The sequence below is a fragment of the Mastigoproctus giganteus genome, chromosome 7 (genome assembly GCF_048544385.1).
Source record: "Mastigoproctus giganteus isolate SK-2022 chromosome 7, ASM4854438v1, whole genome shotgun sequence".
In the NCBI taxonomy this organism is placed as follows: domain Eukaryota; kingdom Metazoa; phylum Arthropoda; class Arachnida; order Uropygi; family Thelyphonidae; genus Mastigoproctus; species Mastigoproctus giganteus.
Window position 1 is genome coordinate 63,943,418 of NC_143581.1, and position 16,975 is coordinate 63,960,392.

The 16,975-nt window shown below is 36.3% G+C and overlaps 1 protein-coding gene across 1 annotated transcript in view; it reads right to left on the bottom strand.

Annotated features, from left to right (window-relative positions):
* The window catches only part of dpa (disc proliferation abnormal), a 212,884-nt gene that overhangs the window by 108,921 nt on the left and 86,988 nt on the right, over positions 1-16,975 (bottom strand). The window contains exons 9-10 of the mRNA XM_090378338.1: positions 14,046-14,288; positions 1,027-1,111 (exon numbers count right to left, since the gene is read on the bottom strand). Coding sequence (XP_090234464.1) covers positions 1,027-1,111; positions 14,046-14,288 — 328 coding nt within the window. The remainder of the gene's footprint in view (positions 1-1,026; positions 1,112-14,045; positions 14,289-16,975) is intronic.

Below are 16,975 nucleotides of genomic sequence, written 5' to 3' on the forward strand. Positions count from 1 at the left end.
ACTAGATGTGTATCAATAAGCCATTTAAAGCTCTGCTGAGAGAAGAATGGAATAAGTGGATGATGGATGATAATAATAGTTTACCAAATCTGGCAAATTAAAGAGGATATTATATTATTATTTATAATATCATCTATCACACAAGTGTGCAAATAGGTTAAAACAGCATGGGCAGATATCAATCCAGATATTACAGTAAAGTTGCTTAAGTAATGTGGAATCAGTAATGCTTTGGATGGTAGTGAAGACAACTTGATATATGAAGATGATTCAGAGGAAGAGCTTTCATAAGTTAGTGATCAAGAAGGGTTTGATTTGATTTGATTTAATTTGTATTTTATTGGTGCATTAGCAACTAAGGCTATAATGCGCCAAATCCAGGTCATATATAAAAAGTTAAACATTCAGTGACCTAATTAGTTAGGCCACCATGTCGAGATATAACATAGATATAAAAGGTATAAAAGTAAAAAATATATCAACAAAGAAATAACAATAAAAGGTAAATTTTAAATACAAGTAAAAAGGTTTACTGATTTTAAATAGCTAAAAACAGCAGACACATTGTCAGATCAAGAAGGGACTGAAGATACTACAATCAAAGATGAAAAACAGGATTTAGATTTCTTAAGCTTCAGTGGTAATGAAAATCAGGATTCAGAGGAAGATTTCATGGGTTTCACTGGTCATGCCAGTGATTAATATATCTATATTATAAAACCGATTAAGATTTTTTAAGAAGTCAATTTTTGTTCTGTGATATGGAAAAATAATTAAAAGAATATTTGCAAAGTCAAGATACTGTGTATAACCTAACTTCACCAATCCTAATCAGCAACTTCCATTGGTTACCAATATCACACATAGATCAATTCACTTTCAAATATCACAATTCTGACAAACCATTTTCAGTCTTTTATTGGAACAAAACAGCCCAGCTAATAATAAAACAATTACTATTTTTCGAAATATCAAAATTTTAGAAATTTTTACACGCATTTTTAAAATATTTCTATAACAACTTACCTATCACCAGGCTGAACAGCATCCACAAGATCATTATGGGCATACAGTATCACAGTGTATGGTGTCTGACCAGCAGGCATATCATCTATATAAATATAATATCCGTCAATTATTCATTTCAATGTTTCTCAAAATGTGTATTTATGAAACAAACACACTACTATGCATATCACTTGTGTATACAGCCCTGCAACAGTGCTGCACAATAATACAGAACTTATAAATACTGAAGCCTAGATCATGTTGAATTTTGCAAACTTTATATTGTATAGGACTGTGAAATGAAATGGTAAAGATCATTAAAGCAGCATATTTAATATACTGTCAATCAAAACTCCTTGACATACATCTCTCACCAGCTGCTCTCACTCATAACTGAGAGCCACAGTAATTCAAACTGTATGTCAATAGTAAGTAGGGTTTTTGATGTGTAAACATCTTTGGCAGCACATACTAAATTTCAGATGGTAGTAAATCAATACACTGTGATACTGTGTATTGATTTACTACCATCTGAAATTACGTAAAACGCTCATACTCATTTAGATCCTGAGCTAAGTCACAGTTTCGATAACGTATTATGCGTGGATACTGTCGTTTCTTGCAGATCTCTTAGCACTGCATGTGTAAAATTACATCATTTGACGTAATTTCACTTCATAACAAAGAAAACACTGAGTCGGGAGAGGAGATCACACAAAGGATCATGGATGTGATTGCGTAAAGGATCATGGGAGGTGACCTTGCAGATCGCCTACTAAATTTCGGACGTAAAATCAATTTGTCACGATTTTGTGATGCGGAAATGACGTCATTTCCATTGCATAACAAACAAAAACAGAGTTGGGAGAGGAGATCGTGCAAAAGATCATGGGAGGTGATCTTCGATGTGCTCAGAGCTGGCATAAACACATTTATGATTCGGGGCATACCACTTAGATGGCTTTGAGCTAACCATTGCCACATGTGGCAGAAACCTTTTGGTAACGAGAAATGGATATCTTGGAAATTTAAAGTAAAGTAAAGCATTTAAAGCAAAGGATCATGGGAGGTGATCTTGGATGTGCTCAGAGCTGGCATGAACCAGCTGGTTGCGGAAAAACGCTTATGATTCAGGGCATACCACTTAAGTGGCTTTGGGCTAACCATTGCCACCTGTAGCTTGTTTGTTTTGTTTGTTATTTGGTTTTTAGGAGCATTAGCAACTAAGGCCATATTGCTCCGGGGATATGCGGTGGTCATTCCCTGACCTTTCCGCATCCTCCGTATTTGGTGGTGACGGGCTCAAACCCCGGTCTAAATCAAGAAGCGTATGCTACGCACTGCTGCTCCTTCCCACCTGGCTACGGAGGCGCCGCCACCTGTAGCAGAAACCTTTTGGTAACCAGAGAAATGGATATCTTGAAGGCAGTGATCTTGGATGTACTTGCAGCTGGCATAAACCAGCTCTGAGCACATCCAAGATCATTACATCACATGCGCTTCAGCCTTACCAGTTGAAGCGCATGTAATGTAGGCATTACAGTACCCATCTGTATTACTGAAGCGGTTGTATATTTCCATCAAGAGGTGAATCATAAATGTTTTTCTGCAACCAGCTGGGCCAGTCAAAAATATTTGAATCAGTTTGTGAATGGGAGATAACAGACTCCAAATTACATGTATGAGTAGAATCTTTTGCTTGTCATTGGCCATTCTCATTAAGTTGCAGAAGTCCTTGTTAGTCATCAAGTTTTTGCATTTCTTTGCAATTGCGCTGAGTCGCTTGAGCATGGAGAGCTTTAGATCCTCATTCATCTCGCTGTTTGGATGATTGTAAAAGTTTCAAAAAGGGGTCTTCTTCTCGCAGTCATGTTAAAGGCTATGCAGGTCATTACCACATGCTTTTTTTCAGGGTCAACATCGTCATTGTCTTGACATCTTACATATTTCAATTGTTTTGTGAATGTCTGAGGCAGATTCATACAATTTACAATTTAGTATGAGCTCTTCGTTGTTGTCGTAGATCTTGACATATTTCACCTCTGACAGTATCTGTGTTTCCTCATTGCGAAATGGAATGTGTAGTGTTACCATCTTGTGCTCATACTCATTGAGATCCTCAGCCAAGTCACAGTTTCGATAACGTATTATGCGTGGATACTGTCGTTTCTTGCAGATCTCTTAGGGCTGCATGCGTAATTTGCGACAAAACATGACAGATTAAAATTATCCAACATGACAGTATGATTGTAATAATACAAATACCTATATTGTTGCAATCATAGTATTCAACAAATGGGTAATTAGGCTATTGGTCTAACCTCTTCCAAACATTGATTCGGTAGAATAAGCAGTGGGCAGGTGTATCCTATTTATCACTAACACTGATTCAGTAGAGTAAGTAGCGGGCGTGATCATAAATTACATTGTTCATGGTTTTGGCTCTAGCTGTTTGAAATTTATTAAGATATTTACACAAAAAACATCTTTCGTGTGTACAGGGTACACATGCCATTTTTTTATTTATTTATATTTTTAACTTAAGGGTTTAGTACATAACCAAGTTGGCAAATTCATTGTGCATGCATTTCTCAATTGCATAGTTTAAAATTAGGAAACTTTACTGTACAGTAAGTGTTAGCTGTGATTAGAGCAACCAATGAGCTATCCAGTATGGAGTTTGGCTGAAAATGGGTTACTAGATCACTGATCTACTGACACAAAACAAGATTTTTTGTTTATTTTATGTAAAATTTTCAAGAGTGCCATTTTTAATTTGTGAATTATTTACATACATCATTAAATATTAAATACAGTAGGACCATGCCAGTCATACAGATTATGGAGAAGATCAACAATCCAGGGGAATTCAAATGAACAGGGATTGTATGATCAACCTGCAGGCAGCAAGCTATAAGAGCAGCAAAATCTGCTGCAGTTGAAGTCAAAACATGGAAATTAATACAAACAGTAAATATTAAAAATTTTCTTATCAATAGTGAAAGTAGTTTATAGTTACATTTGAAAATCTTAAATAACATCGCAATAATCTGCATACAAAATTAATAGCCACATCTTTAAGTGAAAGTGATATCAATGGCAAAGAACTTTTTGAAGAATTACTACATGGTTGATTTTTTAGACAAACAGAAGTTTGTTTACATTGGCATCATTATTGTAACATCTCATATTGTGAAACCCTTCACAATGAGTTGCCCTCCTTATACTTCAAATAAGTAATGCTTTCCCATTAGAGAAGACCAATGTTAATTATTTTTTGTTGAGTACCGCTACTCAGACATCACTGTTTCTAATATATTTGGCTTCTCATCAGTGAATGGGTAGGTACCCAGAGGTATAAGGGTTGACAACCCAGTTTGACTTATTTACAGAATGAGAGATGCCAAAAGGTGTAATTCTTATAGACTAATAATATTTTAGGGTAGAAAGCCTCACTATGTAAAATTCAAACTATAACATTAGTTAGAGCATTTGCATCATAACAACATAGTTGAATTTTTTAGACAAACAGAAGTTTGTACGTCAGCATCACTATTGTAACATCTCATATTGTGAAATCCTTCATGAGTTTCCCTCTTTATACTTCAAATAAGTAACACTTCCCCCATTAGAGAAGACTACTGTTACTTATTTTTAGTTGAGTAACACCACTCAGATGTTACTTATTTTTATAAGCATTATTTATTTGAATACTTTAAATAAACATTACTTATTTGAAGTATAAGGAGGGCAACTCGTGAAGGATTTCACAATAATCCTGCTTGCAAGATTGTATAAAATACCAATAGCAACAGAATCAAGCAACAGCAATATAAAATATCAGCAGCAATAGTTGCACATCTAGAAATCTGTAAAACTTGACTTACTATTTAGAAAAATTGATAAATTAATTTACATTTTATTTAGTTAAATAAAATGTAAACTAATTATAAAATATAAAAATCCAATGCATAATTATATAAATAAAAATAATACAATGCAACCTCGATATAATGTGGCTGCCAGAGGAAAATTTTAAGGCCAACATATATAAGCTATGCTAGAAACTAAATTAAAATAAAATGGAAATTTAATTATTTATGACTAAAATATTGACTAAAAGACATGAGATATTAAAGATAACATCATTTCCTCATTCTCCAGTTACCACACCTATAGATTTCTCTGCATGGGCCTACATAATGGACAAGGTGTATGCAAAAAATGTTAATGTCACAGAGTTAAAAGACTGGATTGAACAGGAGTAACTTCCATTTTTCAAGAGATGCTTCAAAATACTTGGAATGAAGTTGGCTACCATCTTGTAATTCTACATGCTACCAAAGGTACTTGTGTGGAGGTTTATTGAAGTGTGGTTGTGTGATAAAAAATTATGATAAATTTTATGAGTTGCTTTATTAAGTGCAAACTGTTGTTGTTGTTGTTGTTGTGGTGGTGATTTCTGGCACAAGGGCTACTTAGGCCATATTGTGCCAGTGCAAACTGTTTTACAATACCTACTGTTATAGGTATTGTAAAACGTAGACATTTTAATCGAGCTTCATATCCAGGTGAATAATTTATAGACATTCTATATATGATCTTATATAGAGACCTGCGAAAAAAAATCTAGAATCTGTTACCAATCTCTCCAAATGTAAATATTTGTTGTAATAGGTTCCTTAGGGTAAAATTTTTAGGCAAAATATATCTTAAATAGTAAATTATCTGAACAGTCTTTTAAAATTTTTAAGTCAGTTTTGCCAAAATTTGAAGTTTATAAAGCTGTTATTAAATGCTATATTAATATACATCACCTTAATGTCACTGATGTTTATTTTCTGCTACTGGTTGATGAAGAGATATGCACTGAGTTTATCTTGTGAATTGTTTCAAGTCACAAATTTAAAATTAACCACCGTTACGTATAGGGATTTTAACCTTTAATGCCACAATGCAAAACTCTCAAATTAAATGTTGAGAGGACTTTGTTACCATAGAATATGTCACAAATTATATGTCATCCATCAACAAGTTCTGGATTTGGTATTTACTAAGATATCATTGAATAACTTAGTGCGATGGGAGGGTGCTTTCTTTTAGACCATAATCCTATTACATTGTTCTTTGATATTAATAAAGTTCAATTCTCATATATAAAAGGCATCCCAAAAAATTTTTAGAGTACGCCCAAACTCTCTCCTAATTTTTTTAATATAAATGCAGCACTTGAATTACTAAATCTCTTTCCTTGGGATTTGCTTAATAGTTCCCCAGTTGATCTGACTATTGACCTGCTTACCATCTGGCTGCCCTATATTTCTAGAAATAGTTCAGCAAAAGTCACTAGAGTTTCTCCATCCTCCTTTGGATGTGGTTATGAGCTATCTAATGCTTTCAAGATTAAGAAAAAGTTATATAGGGTCAAAGAAAAACTTCCATCAGACGAAAATACAAAGACTAAATGTCTATCAGTTAGCAAGGACTAAATTTGTATTGCTTACAAAATGCAAAGTTAATCAATTACTGAACAGTAAAATCTCACACTGAAAAAAAAATTTATTCCTGATGGGAATACTTGCATCGATCTGGCAACACTGAGTGACTTCATCTGCAGGTTTTCATCTGTAGATTACTGTAAGGATGAAAAATGTTACATTAACTTGAAACAAAATTCCTATCAGAACCTTTCCTAGCATATAACTGCTTTTGACAGAGATTCAGTGAAAGCTGCTATTAACTATCTCCTTCTCTACAATACGACTGGCCCATATCGTGTGCCAAAATTTGTTATTAAAATGTCCAGTGAACTCTTTGCTAATATTTTTAATCATTGTACAAAGGAGAAATATTTCGCTAAGTCACAGTATAGAGTCATCTCTCCAGTTGAAGTAAAAGACTGGCAGTCTATTGCAATATCTTCTATTTTCAAAGATATTCAGAGATTCTTATTAAATTCACAAATAAAAACGATTCCTTTCTCACAGTCTCCCACATTCACTATACATGCTTCTTGATTAGACCAGGATTCGAGCCCGTGACCACCAAATACAGAGGATGTGGAAAGGTCAGAGAATGATCACCGCATATCCCTGGAGCAATATGGCCTTAGTTGCTAATGCTCCTAAAAACCAAATAACAACATTCACTATGGTAAGAAGAATGTCTCAACAACTATAAACCAGCCTGAGCGCTCAATTGGATGTTATTTATATTGATCTAGCATCTACCTTTGATTTTGTCTGCCCAACTATCCCTATAAAACTTCTAATTCTATAGTATTAATAGTGATATTTTGTACTTTTCAACAAAAAATATCTAATCATACCCTTATCTAAGAGTCTGACAATCAAATGCAGTGTAAGTAATTTAAATAGGGAGGGGTTCCCAAGGAGAGGCTCTCTGCCCTTTTTTCAGTTGTTCTTTCTTCCCTCATTCAAAATAACATTCCAATAATTAGCTCTGAATTAATTTTAAGATCTGGGCTATCTCTAGTTCAAGATAAGAGGCTTCAATCAAAAACTCTAAATTAATTGATGCACTTCTTAAAATCTTTAGCTACTTTAAAGCTTTTGGTTTAAACATCCACCCAAATAAATCTGCTCACCTGATCATCTCTAAAATAACTGACTCCACTAAATACAGTCCCCCATGCAAAAGATTTATTCAAGCCAGACTATGATTTTTTTTTTTTTTTTTTTTTTTAATTATGCAGCTCAGAGTGGGATATTCTTTCATTGTGGAAAAAAGACTGCATGATGCATTCCCTCCCCAAGAAAACAAGAGCAAACCCAAAATTAATTCCATTATGTAAGAGAATTTATTTTGTTGACAGATTCTTTTCTTATCCTTCCAAGAAACTAATAAGGTGGAAATGGAACATTGGAAAAGAATTGTAGGGATGTTATCACAAAGCTCCTCTTGACTTCCTAATCTTTTCACTTTCTCAATTCTTCACATGTTTTTAGCTGTGCTATCTTATATTTGGTGTTATCTTGAAGTGTTCTTCTATATTATTATTTGTATTATATTTTTTGTATCTTGCCTGCAAAACATTATACTTTGATCCTGAAAGCTATGCTGTGTTACTTATCTTCTCTAATTAATTTGCTATTGTACCCTATTTATATAAGATTTTGCTGCCCTTTATGTAAACTTCTTGGCCTCTGTGCCATCCAGGGCTGGTAATACAGCAACTTCCCGACTTATATAAAAGTTGCATTCCGCAGAACACTGCCTAAGTCGGAATTTCCCCCATGCTTCTGCAGCACTTGCAACTGTGCTTGCTAAATTGATTGAATCAAAAAAGAAATGTTTGACGAACATGTAAATAGAATTATTTATTGTATTTATTCAATTTTTTATCTCATGCAGAAAAAAATTACAAAAGTGTGATTATAAAATTATAAAATTACAAAAAAAGAGAGGAGACATGCATAACATCAGTAAGTTTTACCTCTCAAGCATCATTGCCAGAATCAACGTAGTCAGCTGATAAGTACGCCGCTGCGGAGGTTGAGGGCTGTGGAGATTTAGAAGGGGTCGGCCGCTCAACCTTACGAAAGTGCATATTAATGGATGACTGGACAGTAGCTTTTTTTCTTTTCATCGCAGATTTCTTTGTAGAAAGCAAGCATATCATTCACCCCTCTGTTAACTTTTAAGAATCGTTCGCTGTCAGGATTCATCTTCTCAAACCTCGCCATTGTCGATGCAATTTCACAAAAAGCCATTGCCATCTCTCTTTCTCTGGTGATGAAGCGTCTCGACTCCTCATTTGGTTCATCTTGAGCTTTGTCAGCATTTTCTTCTTTCACTATCGCTGCCTGCAAGTCAATAAGTTCTTCATTAGATAATCCCTTCTCTTCTTCCTCTAACTCCATGTCTTTGGCATCAACCCCCAACTGAAGTAGCTCTGCAACCATTACAATCTTATCTGTAACCTCTTCATATGATTCGTCTTTTTCAAATCCTTTGAAGCCTTTTCGTGCTGTGGGCATATTTTCTTTCATGTGCCATTTAAACAACTTTTAGTAATTTCCGCCCAGGCCTTATTAATGTTTAAGATGGCGTGGTAAATATTGTAAGACTTCCAAAAGTCTCTTAACGTATAATTTTTCTCATCGACTACTGCAGACAATGCCTGAGCAAATGTGAATAAATAGTATGCTTTTAAATTTGAAATAACACAATGATCCATAGGTTGGTCGAGTGAATTCGTTATTGGCAGTAAAAATATGACTCTCATGTTCGAATTGAAAAGGAGCATTATCTAATAGAAGCAAAATCTTGAAAGAAATGCTGTTGTCTTTGCAATATTTTTAAACCTTGGGAATGAAGCAGCATTTAAACTAATCCTCAAAGAGAGATATTGTTATCTGTGCTCTCTGGCCCATCGAAAATGTACGGGTAGGGTGGCTTTACTGATGCCTTTAAATGCACGACGATTTTCAGAATGGTACACAAACAGTGGTTTTAATCTGTAATCTCCCGTTCTATTACCCCCAAGCTAGAGTGTGGCCCTATCTTTTAACACCTTGAAACCTGGCATTATATTTTCCTCTTTTGCAATGTACGTTCGATCCAGAATTTTTTTCCAATACACAGCAGTCTCGTCAACATTAAAAATTTGCTGCATTGAATAGCCACCTTCATCAATAATTTTTTTCCAACACATCACAAAATTTCTCTGCCGCTGCAGAATTGGCACTGGCGACTTCACCACATACTTAAATGTGGAAACCAGTGTGATGCTTGAACCTATTAAACCACCCATTGCTTGCCATGAACTTGGGTTGGGGTTTGCCGTACTTATCCTTAATATCTTTATAAATACTTGTTGCTTTTGCTTGAATGGCCATTGGACTCAGGGGCACTTGCTTCTGAACCTGATTTTACATCCATATTATTAACAGCTGTTCCATCTTCGATATAGCATCTGAATGCTTTTTTTGTGATCACTGTTGATCTTAAGTGTGTTGACCCTTTGACATGTTCTTTTATACACACACTGTCCTTTAAAATAGTATTCACTTTTAAAGCAGCGAGACCTAAAGAAAGACATTGAGCTTCTTGAAAGGGTGCAAATACAGGTAACTCGCCTGGTGAGATCAGCAAAAGGGCATCCTTAAGTAGAAAGACTTTGAATATGTGGGTTGCAGAATTTAGAAACTAGACACAGTGCGTAGCACACGCTTCTTAATTAGACCGGGGCTCGAACCCGTGACCACCAAATACGGAGAATGCGGAAAGGTCAGGGAACGACCGCCGCATATACCCGGAGCAATATGGCCTTAGTTGCTAATGCTCCTAAAAACCAAATAACAAACAAACAGTTTTCCCCTTCCCACTGGGTGAAGAGTATTTAACGAAGTAGCATTGATTACTCAAAAAGTTGTAGGTGTTTATGCACAGTTTTGAAAAACTGGAAAGTAGAGAATTTTGTACGTTCCATTACTGTTTCTTTGTTATTTGGTTTTTAGGAGCATTAGCAACTAAGGCCATATTGCTCCGGGATATGCGGTGGTCATTCGCTGACCTTTCCACATCCTCCGTATTTGGTGGTCACGGGCTCGAACCCCGGTCTAATCAAGAAGTGTGTGGTAGGTTCCATTACTAGGGAAAATGATAAAGTGCAGTAGGGCAAACTGGGAGTGAAGGACTAGTTATACATTTTTTGAGATTGGCTGGATAAGCAAATTTCAAGAACCAAAAAAAAAAAAAAAAACAACTAATGTAATAAGAGAGTGTAAAAGGGCATCAAACAAGGTTTAACTCTCTTGTGCACAAGTTTTAAAGACAAGTGGAGAAATGCCATCACAACCTGGAGATTATTTAGGATTCAAACCATCTCTTTCTGTCAGAAAAACCAAGAGGGGTGGCATGGTAGAAAGCAATTTATCATGATCTCCACTGTGAGCAGAAAAGTAAGATGCTACTGGGTCAGCTTTAACTTTAGGTAAAGATGAATTGAAACCATCAGGAAGAGATGAAAGTTGTGGTCTATAGGCTTGACAAGAAACCAGAAGGTTCCACTACCATTTTAGACAAGTGGGCAGTTTCCTATGCATATCATTTGCAAAGTCGAGTTTGCATTTATTAATAACTTGTTTACAACCAATGTGAACTTTCAGTGTAGACAAAAATATTAAGTTGTTGATTTGTATGTAAACCAATTGTGTTATACTATATTCTTATCCTGAATGTCTTGGCACATTTTTGGACAACTGTTTCTGTTTCTTATAATTATTATGTGCAGAAGATTTGCATGCATGCTTATCAGATCTAATCACTTATCATAATAAATTATATGAAATACATTTGAAATATCCAAAACCCCAAAAAAAAGAACAAAATAAATAAAAGGCTGACAGAATGGAGAAAAAGTCACGAGATAGGAGTAAAATGCTACTTTGATATGTGTGAATAACATCAATATAATTTTCACAACAAGAACTTAAAACTTTTAATTCAGTTTCATTTCCATTGTAATTTAATTATTTTTGTGAATAAATGTTAACTGGTTGATGCACATGTTTGGACTGGCTCGAAAGAAAGAGGGTACTAAGAGAGGCAATAAAAATGGGTCATTTTTATTACATCTGTAATAAAATTTGTGAATAAAAATGAACAGAGGGGCCACCCTCTTATGAAGCCCCCCCTCCCCAACAGAGCACAATTTGAGTGCTGCTACTGCCCTAAAGAATGAATATACTGATATGGCAGCTAAAAACAAGGTAGGATTCAACATATACAAGGCATGGCAATAAAGTTCCCAAGTTGGAAGCTCAAAAATAGTTTTAATTTTATTCAAAGCAACTACTACCTGACTTAATGTACTCATTACACCAGTCTATTGGTTTCTGAAAAGAGTCGGCGAAGGCATCCAAAGAGATGTCCAGTTCAGCAGTTATGTTTTTCTTTATGCCCTCAAAATCCTGAAATTTCTTTCCTCCGAGGACAGTTTTCACCTTGGGAAAGAGGGAGAAGTCTGCTAGTGCTAGACAGGGAGAATAGGGTAGATCAAATAAAAAACAGGACCAGCTGAATGACAAGAACATGGTCACAGCCATAAATACTTATGCAGTCCCAGTACTAATGTACTGCTTCAGGATCATCGACTGGACCAACATGAAGCTGGAGTAGAATATGAGATTGAAAAGGTAATGATGACCAAGAGGTGCCAACACCACCCGAAGTCGACTATCAAGAGACTGACCATAGCCCATAAATAAGAAGGGGGGAGGGGATTGACTGATCTCATTGAACAAGAGAAGAAGGCAATTAAGAACCTGCAGGATTACTTCCAGGAAAACACAGTACCAATCTATCAAACCATAAGAAAGACAGAAAAACAGAACACAGACATCAAGATTAGATGTATTAAAATGGCTTTCAGTGCTTGGCTCGTAAACAGAAGGTTCTTCCCTGAGACTAAAGGATTCATGCTCACCATCCAAGACCAGGTAATCAACACCAGGAATTACAAGAAATACATCACCAAAAGCCCAAGGTAACAGATGACATATGTTGACAATGCCACCTGGCCCGAGAAACCATCCAGCACGTCACTGCAGGATGCAGTGTGATCACACAGATGGAGTACACTCTCAGACATGACCAAATGGCCAGAATAATACATCAGAAATTAACACAAAAATACCAGCTGACTAAGGAAAATTTACTATATTACAAGTTGAGCCTCAAGTTGTACTAAAGACCTCTATTCACAAACTATACTGGGACCATGTGATCATAACGGACAAGATGATCATGCACAACAGAACAAACAACTCTCATAAAGGAAAGGAAATAGCTACAGAACTGAAGCCTCTCTTGATAAGAGAGAGAGAGAGGCTTCAGTTATAACACCAGAATAATTTGATATAAGAAGTTACATACTTGTTGCCCTTTTTAAGTACCCATTCCAGCAGCTCTACATTCTTCCTAAAATGAGGCCTCCAGATCTGTATGCAGTATTTGAGATGTGACCTGACCATGCCTTAAACAATGGGATAATCACCGTATCCCTGCTAACAAAATTCCTGTATATATCACTGATAAAACCCCAAAAGCTGCCCTCACAACCTGTTTGCACTGCTTAGAGAACTTCATATCTGACTGCACAATTACTCCCAGATTCTTTTCATTTTCCACTACCCTGAGTGTAGTACCACACAGTTGGTATGTTAATCTGGGATTACTACTACCCATATGCAGTACTTTGCATTGTCAATGTTTAACTTCAATTGCCATTTCTCAGCCCTAATTTTTCTCAATCTTATTGCAGCAGCATACCTTCATTACCATCATTAACCAGCATGTCAAACTTTGTATCATCTGCAAACAGACATTATATGTCTGTTTGCAGATAATATGATATGTCTTCATCTGATATGTCTTGATATGTCTTCATCAATATCATTAATAAATACAGAAAACAACAATAGGCTCAGCAGCGAACCCTGAGAGACTCCACTAATAACATTTAGTCCACAAAGAGCAGTGTCCATTGATAACCACTCTCGCTCACCCATCCGTTTATCCATAGCAGTAACTTGCCCTTAATGCTGCATTGCTCCAATTTGTACAGCACTCTTATGTACAACAGTACCTAACACTTTCCTGAAATCCAAGTATATGATATAAAAATTAGTTTTTGCATCCAGTTCATTTGTCACTGCATCATAGTATCAAATCAAATTGGTCAGACCAAGATCTCTCTCTCCTTAATGAGTCCATGCTGTGACTGAAGTATAACTGCACTCCTTTCTAGATTGTTCTGCATTACTTATTTAACAGTGAACTCATTATTTTCCCTCGAACAGAAGTTAAGCTAACAGGTCTGTAATTACTCATATCACTCTTTGTTCTCCCTTTGTGAATTAAGGATACATTCAAAGTAAAGTAAAGTAATATAAAATGTAATAATAAGTGATGCTGTCTCCGACAGGGTGTCTATTCCTTAGATGATGGGAGTAATGAATTGGCCAGTATAAACTCAAATCAAAGAAAAGGTCAAAGAAATTAATACTTACCAGGTGCTTCCTGTAACTTGACCATTTGCTTATCAGAAAACTGTGAACGATTATGGATCAAACTGAATGTATAATTAGTGTTGCAATGTCGACATATTGTGGGTTCTGCAATACGACCCCTGTCTAATTCAACAGTAGTAGTAAAGGAGCATATGTTACAACAAAAGAAAGCTTGTCGCATCTCTGGAATAACATTTGAGGTACGAATTACCATGCCGCTGATAGTAATCAGTTGATCAATATCTGAAGAAAAGAAATGGAACAAATAAATAAATGCATAATAATGAAGGTATGAAAAATAACTGATATTTTTCATACCTTCTAAACATGAAAAGAAAGCTTAAGAAGAAATTAATATAATTATGGTAAACGAATTTTTATTTTTGCATCTCATTATGCTTCTATTATTCAAAATAATCATAATGAAACACTATTCCACTACATTATAGAAGCAATTTGTCCAAGCCAAGGTTTAAAAGTCAAAGATTAAATTCCAAGACTGTGACCATGAAAGTGATCAACTTAAATGTGAACATAGTTCATATAAAATTGAAACTTATTTAAAAAATAGTAAAAACTTAAATAAGTTCACTGTAAAAAAAATAATAAAAATAGTAGAAGTCTGTCTTCTGTCATGCACTTTATTGTGCATGACAGAAGACAGACAGACATTTAATGGCTAAAAAATACACACAATAAGTTACTGAAATTCAGTAGACTGAATTTCAGTAATTTAGTATATTTACTAGGTATCACACATTAATCTCACTCTGGGCCCCCTTTTTCAAAGGAGATAATAAAGAATAATTCGATATAAGATCTTACATACTTAAATAGTTTGTTCTATCTTATATACACCAATGAGCAAAACATTATGACCACTTACCTAATATGATGTTGGTCCTCCACGTGCAGCCAAAACAGCTCGTACCTGGAGAGGCATAGACGCTACAAGATTTCTAAATGTGCCTTGTGGTATCTAGTACCAACATGTAACCAGCAGATCCTTTAACTCCTGTAAGGTCCATGGTTGAAACACCACAGATCAGAGTTGCAGTTCCAACACAAACCACAGATGCTCGATGAGATTGATGTCTGGGGAATTTGGAGGCCAGGGCAATACCTGGAAGTCTTTCTCATGTTCCGAGAACCAGTTTCGAACAATCCAGACATTGCCACGAAAGGGTGTACCTGGTCAGCAATGATGTTTAGGTAGGAGGTCAATATCAGAGTGCCAGGCACATGGATGACTGGACCCAGGGTATCCCAGCAGAACATCGCCCAAAGCATGACACCGCCGACTAGTTTTCTTCCCACAGTGCATCGAGACGACATCACTTCCCCAGGTAAACGATGCATACGTACGCGGCCGTCCACATGGTGCAACAGGAAATGCAATTCATCGGACCAGACGGCCTTCTTTCAATCACCCAAGGTCCAGTTTCTATGCTCGCTTGCCCATTGTAGGCACTGTTGTCGGTGAACTGTGGTTAGCATGGACACTTGGAGCAGCCTGTGGCTATGCAGCCCATTTGCAGGGTTCGACATACTGTGTGTGTTGTGACACATTACTCCCATCACCAGCATTCCAATTACTGGCGAGTTGCACCACAGTCGGCGCGCCTCCGTAGCCAGGTGGGAAGGAGCAGCAGTGCCTAGCACATGCTTCTTGATTAGACCGGGGTTCGAGGCCGTCACCACCAAATACGGAGGATGTGGAAAGGTTAGGGAATGACCACCGCATATTCCCGGAGCAGTATGGCCTTAGTTGCTAATGCTCCTAAAAAACAAACAAACAGCACTACAGTCGCACTTCTGTTGCCATGTACCATATGGGAGAGCCTTCACTCACCTCGAGCATCTATGAGCCATGGTCGTCCAACACCTCGCAAGCAGTTCGCGGATTCCCTCCCTCCTCAGACCACTTTTGGTAGGTACTTACCATGAGCATCCCACCAGCCGTGCCGTTTTGGATATGCTCTGACCCAGTCATCTGGCCATTACAAATTGGCCTTTGTCAAACTCACTTAAGTCCGCTGCCTTTCCCACCTGAAGAACAAGAATGAAACTGATTAATGGAGCTCAGTATCAGGTGTTTTTTATAGTGTGTCCCGATCCATGCTGTAGTTCACCTGCAGTTGCTTCGATTTGCATAACGACTCGTTGGTCAATGTTTTGGCTCATCAGTGTATTAAGACAATAGAATTTACTTATGAAGTTTAAATCTTGCCACCCACTAAATATAAAGGGCAAATTAGTCCTTAGTTCTATACGTTGTGGGAATGGTGGTTGACTTACCAAAATATAATTAAATTGAAGGAAACTCTTGATAACACCACTTAATTATGAATAATAAAATGGCACTAAGAGTTTATGGCAAATTTTTAATCCAAATTCCTTTGAAAATGACAGAGTACAGTGGATATGAATTGTAGTCAGTTGAAGTAGGCAGCATGAAGGGAAGGTCAATGTTGAAAAACATTTGTGAGGAATATTGTTTCTGCACACTCAATCACTGAGAAATTTTGAGATCTACATCTTGTGCTTGCACACTTTGGAACATTTATTCTGTAAGAAATCAGGTAGTAAGTGAAGGCAGTGTGAGGAACAAAGCTTAGAAATGAGTCTAACAGCAATAGCTCAGACTCATTAGGATGCATTAGCTGTAGGAATCCCAGAATGAGGCACAGCAATAAAGCGACTTACTCTCATGACATGCCTTTGTACATGAATAAGTTTCAGCAAATCTTTGTACGGACAGCATATGGGCAAGAGTTCAATTTAGTGATTCTGAGTCAGACTGACTTCATAACAGTTTTTAGAATATCAAAAAAGTTGAACAATGCTATAATATCTGGTATTCAAATTTAATCATCTTATTTCAACTTTAATCGATTTAAGCTTTAAGAAAACAAAAATAGTGAAATCCA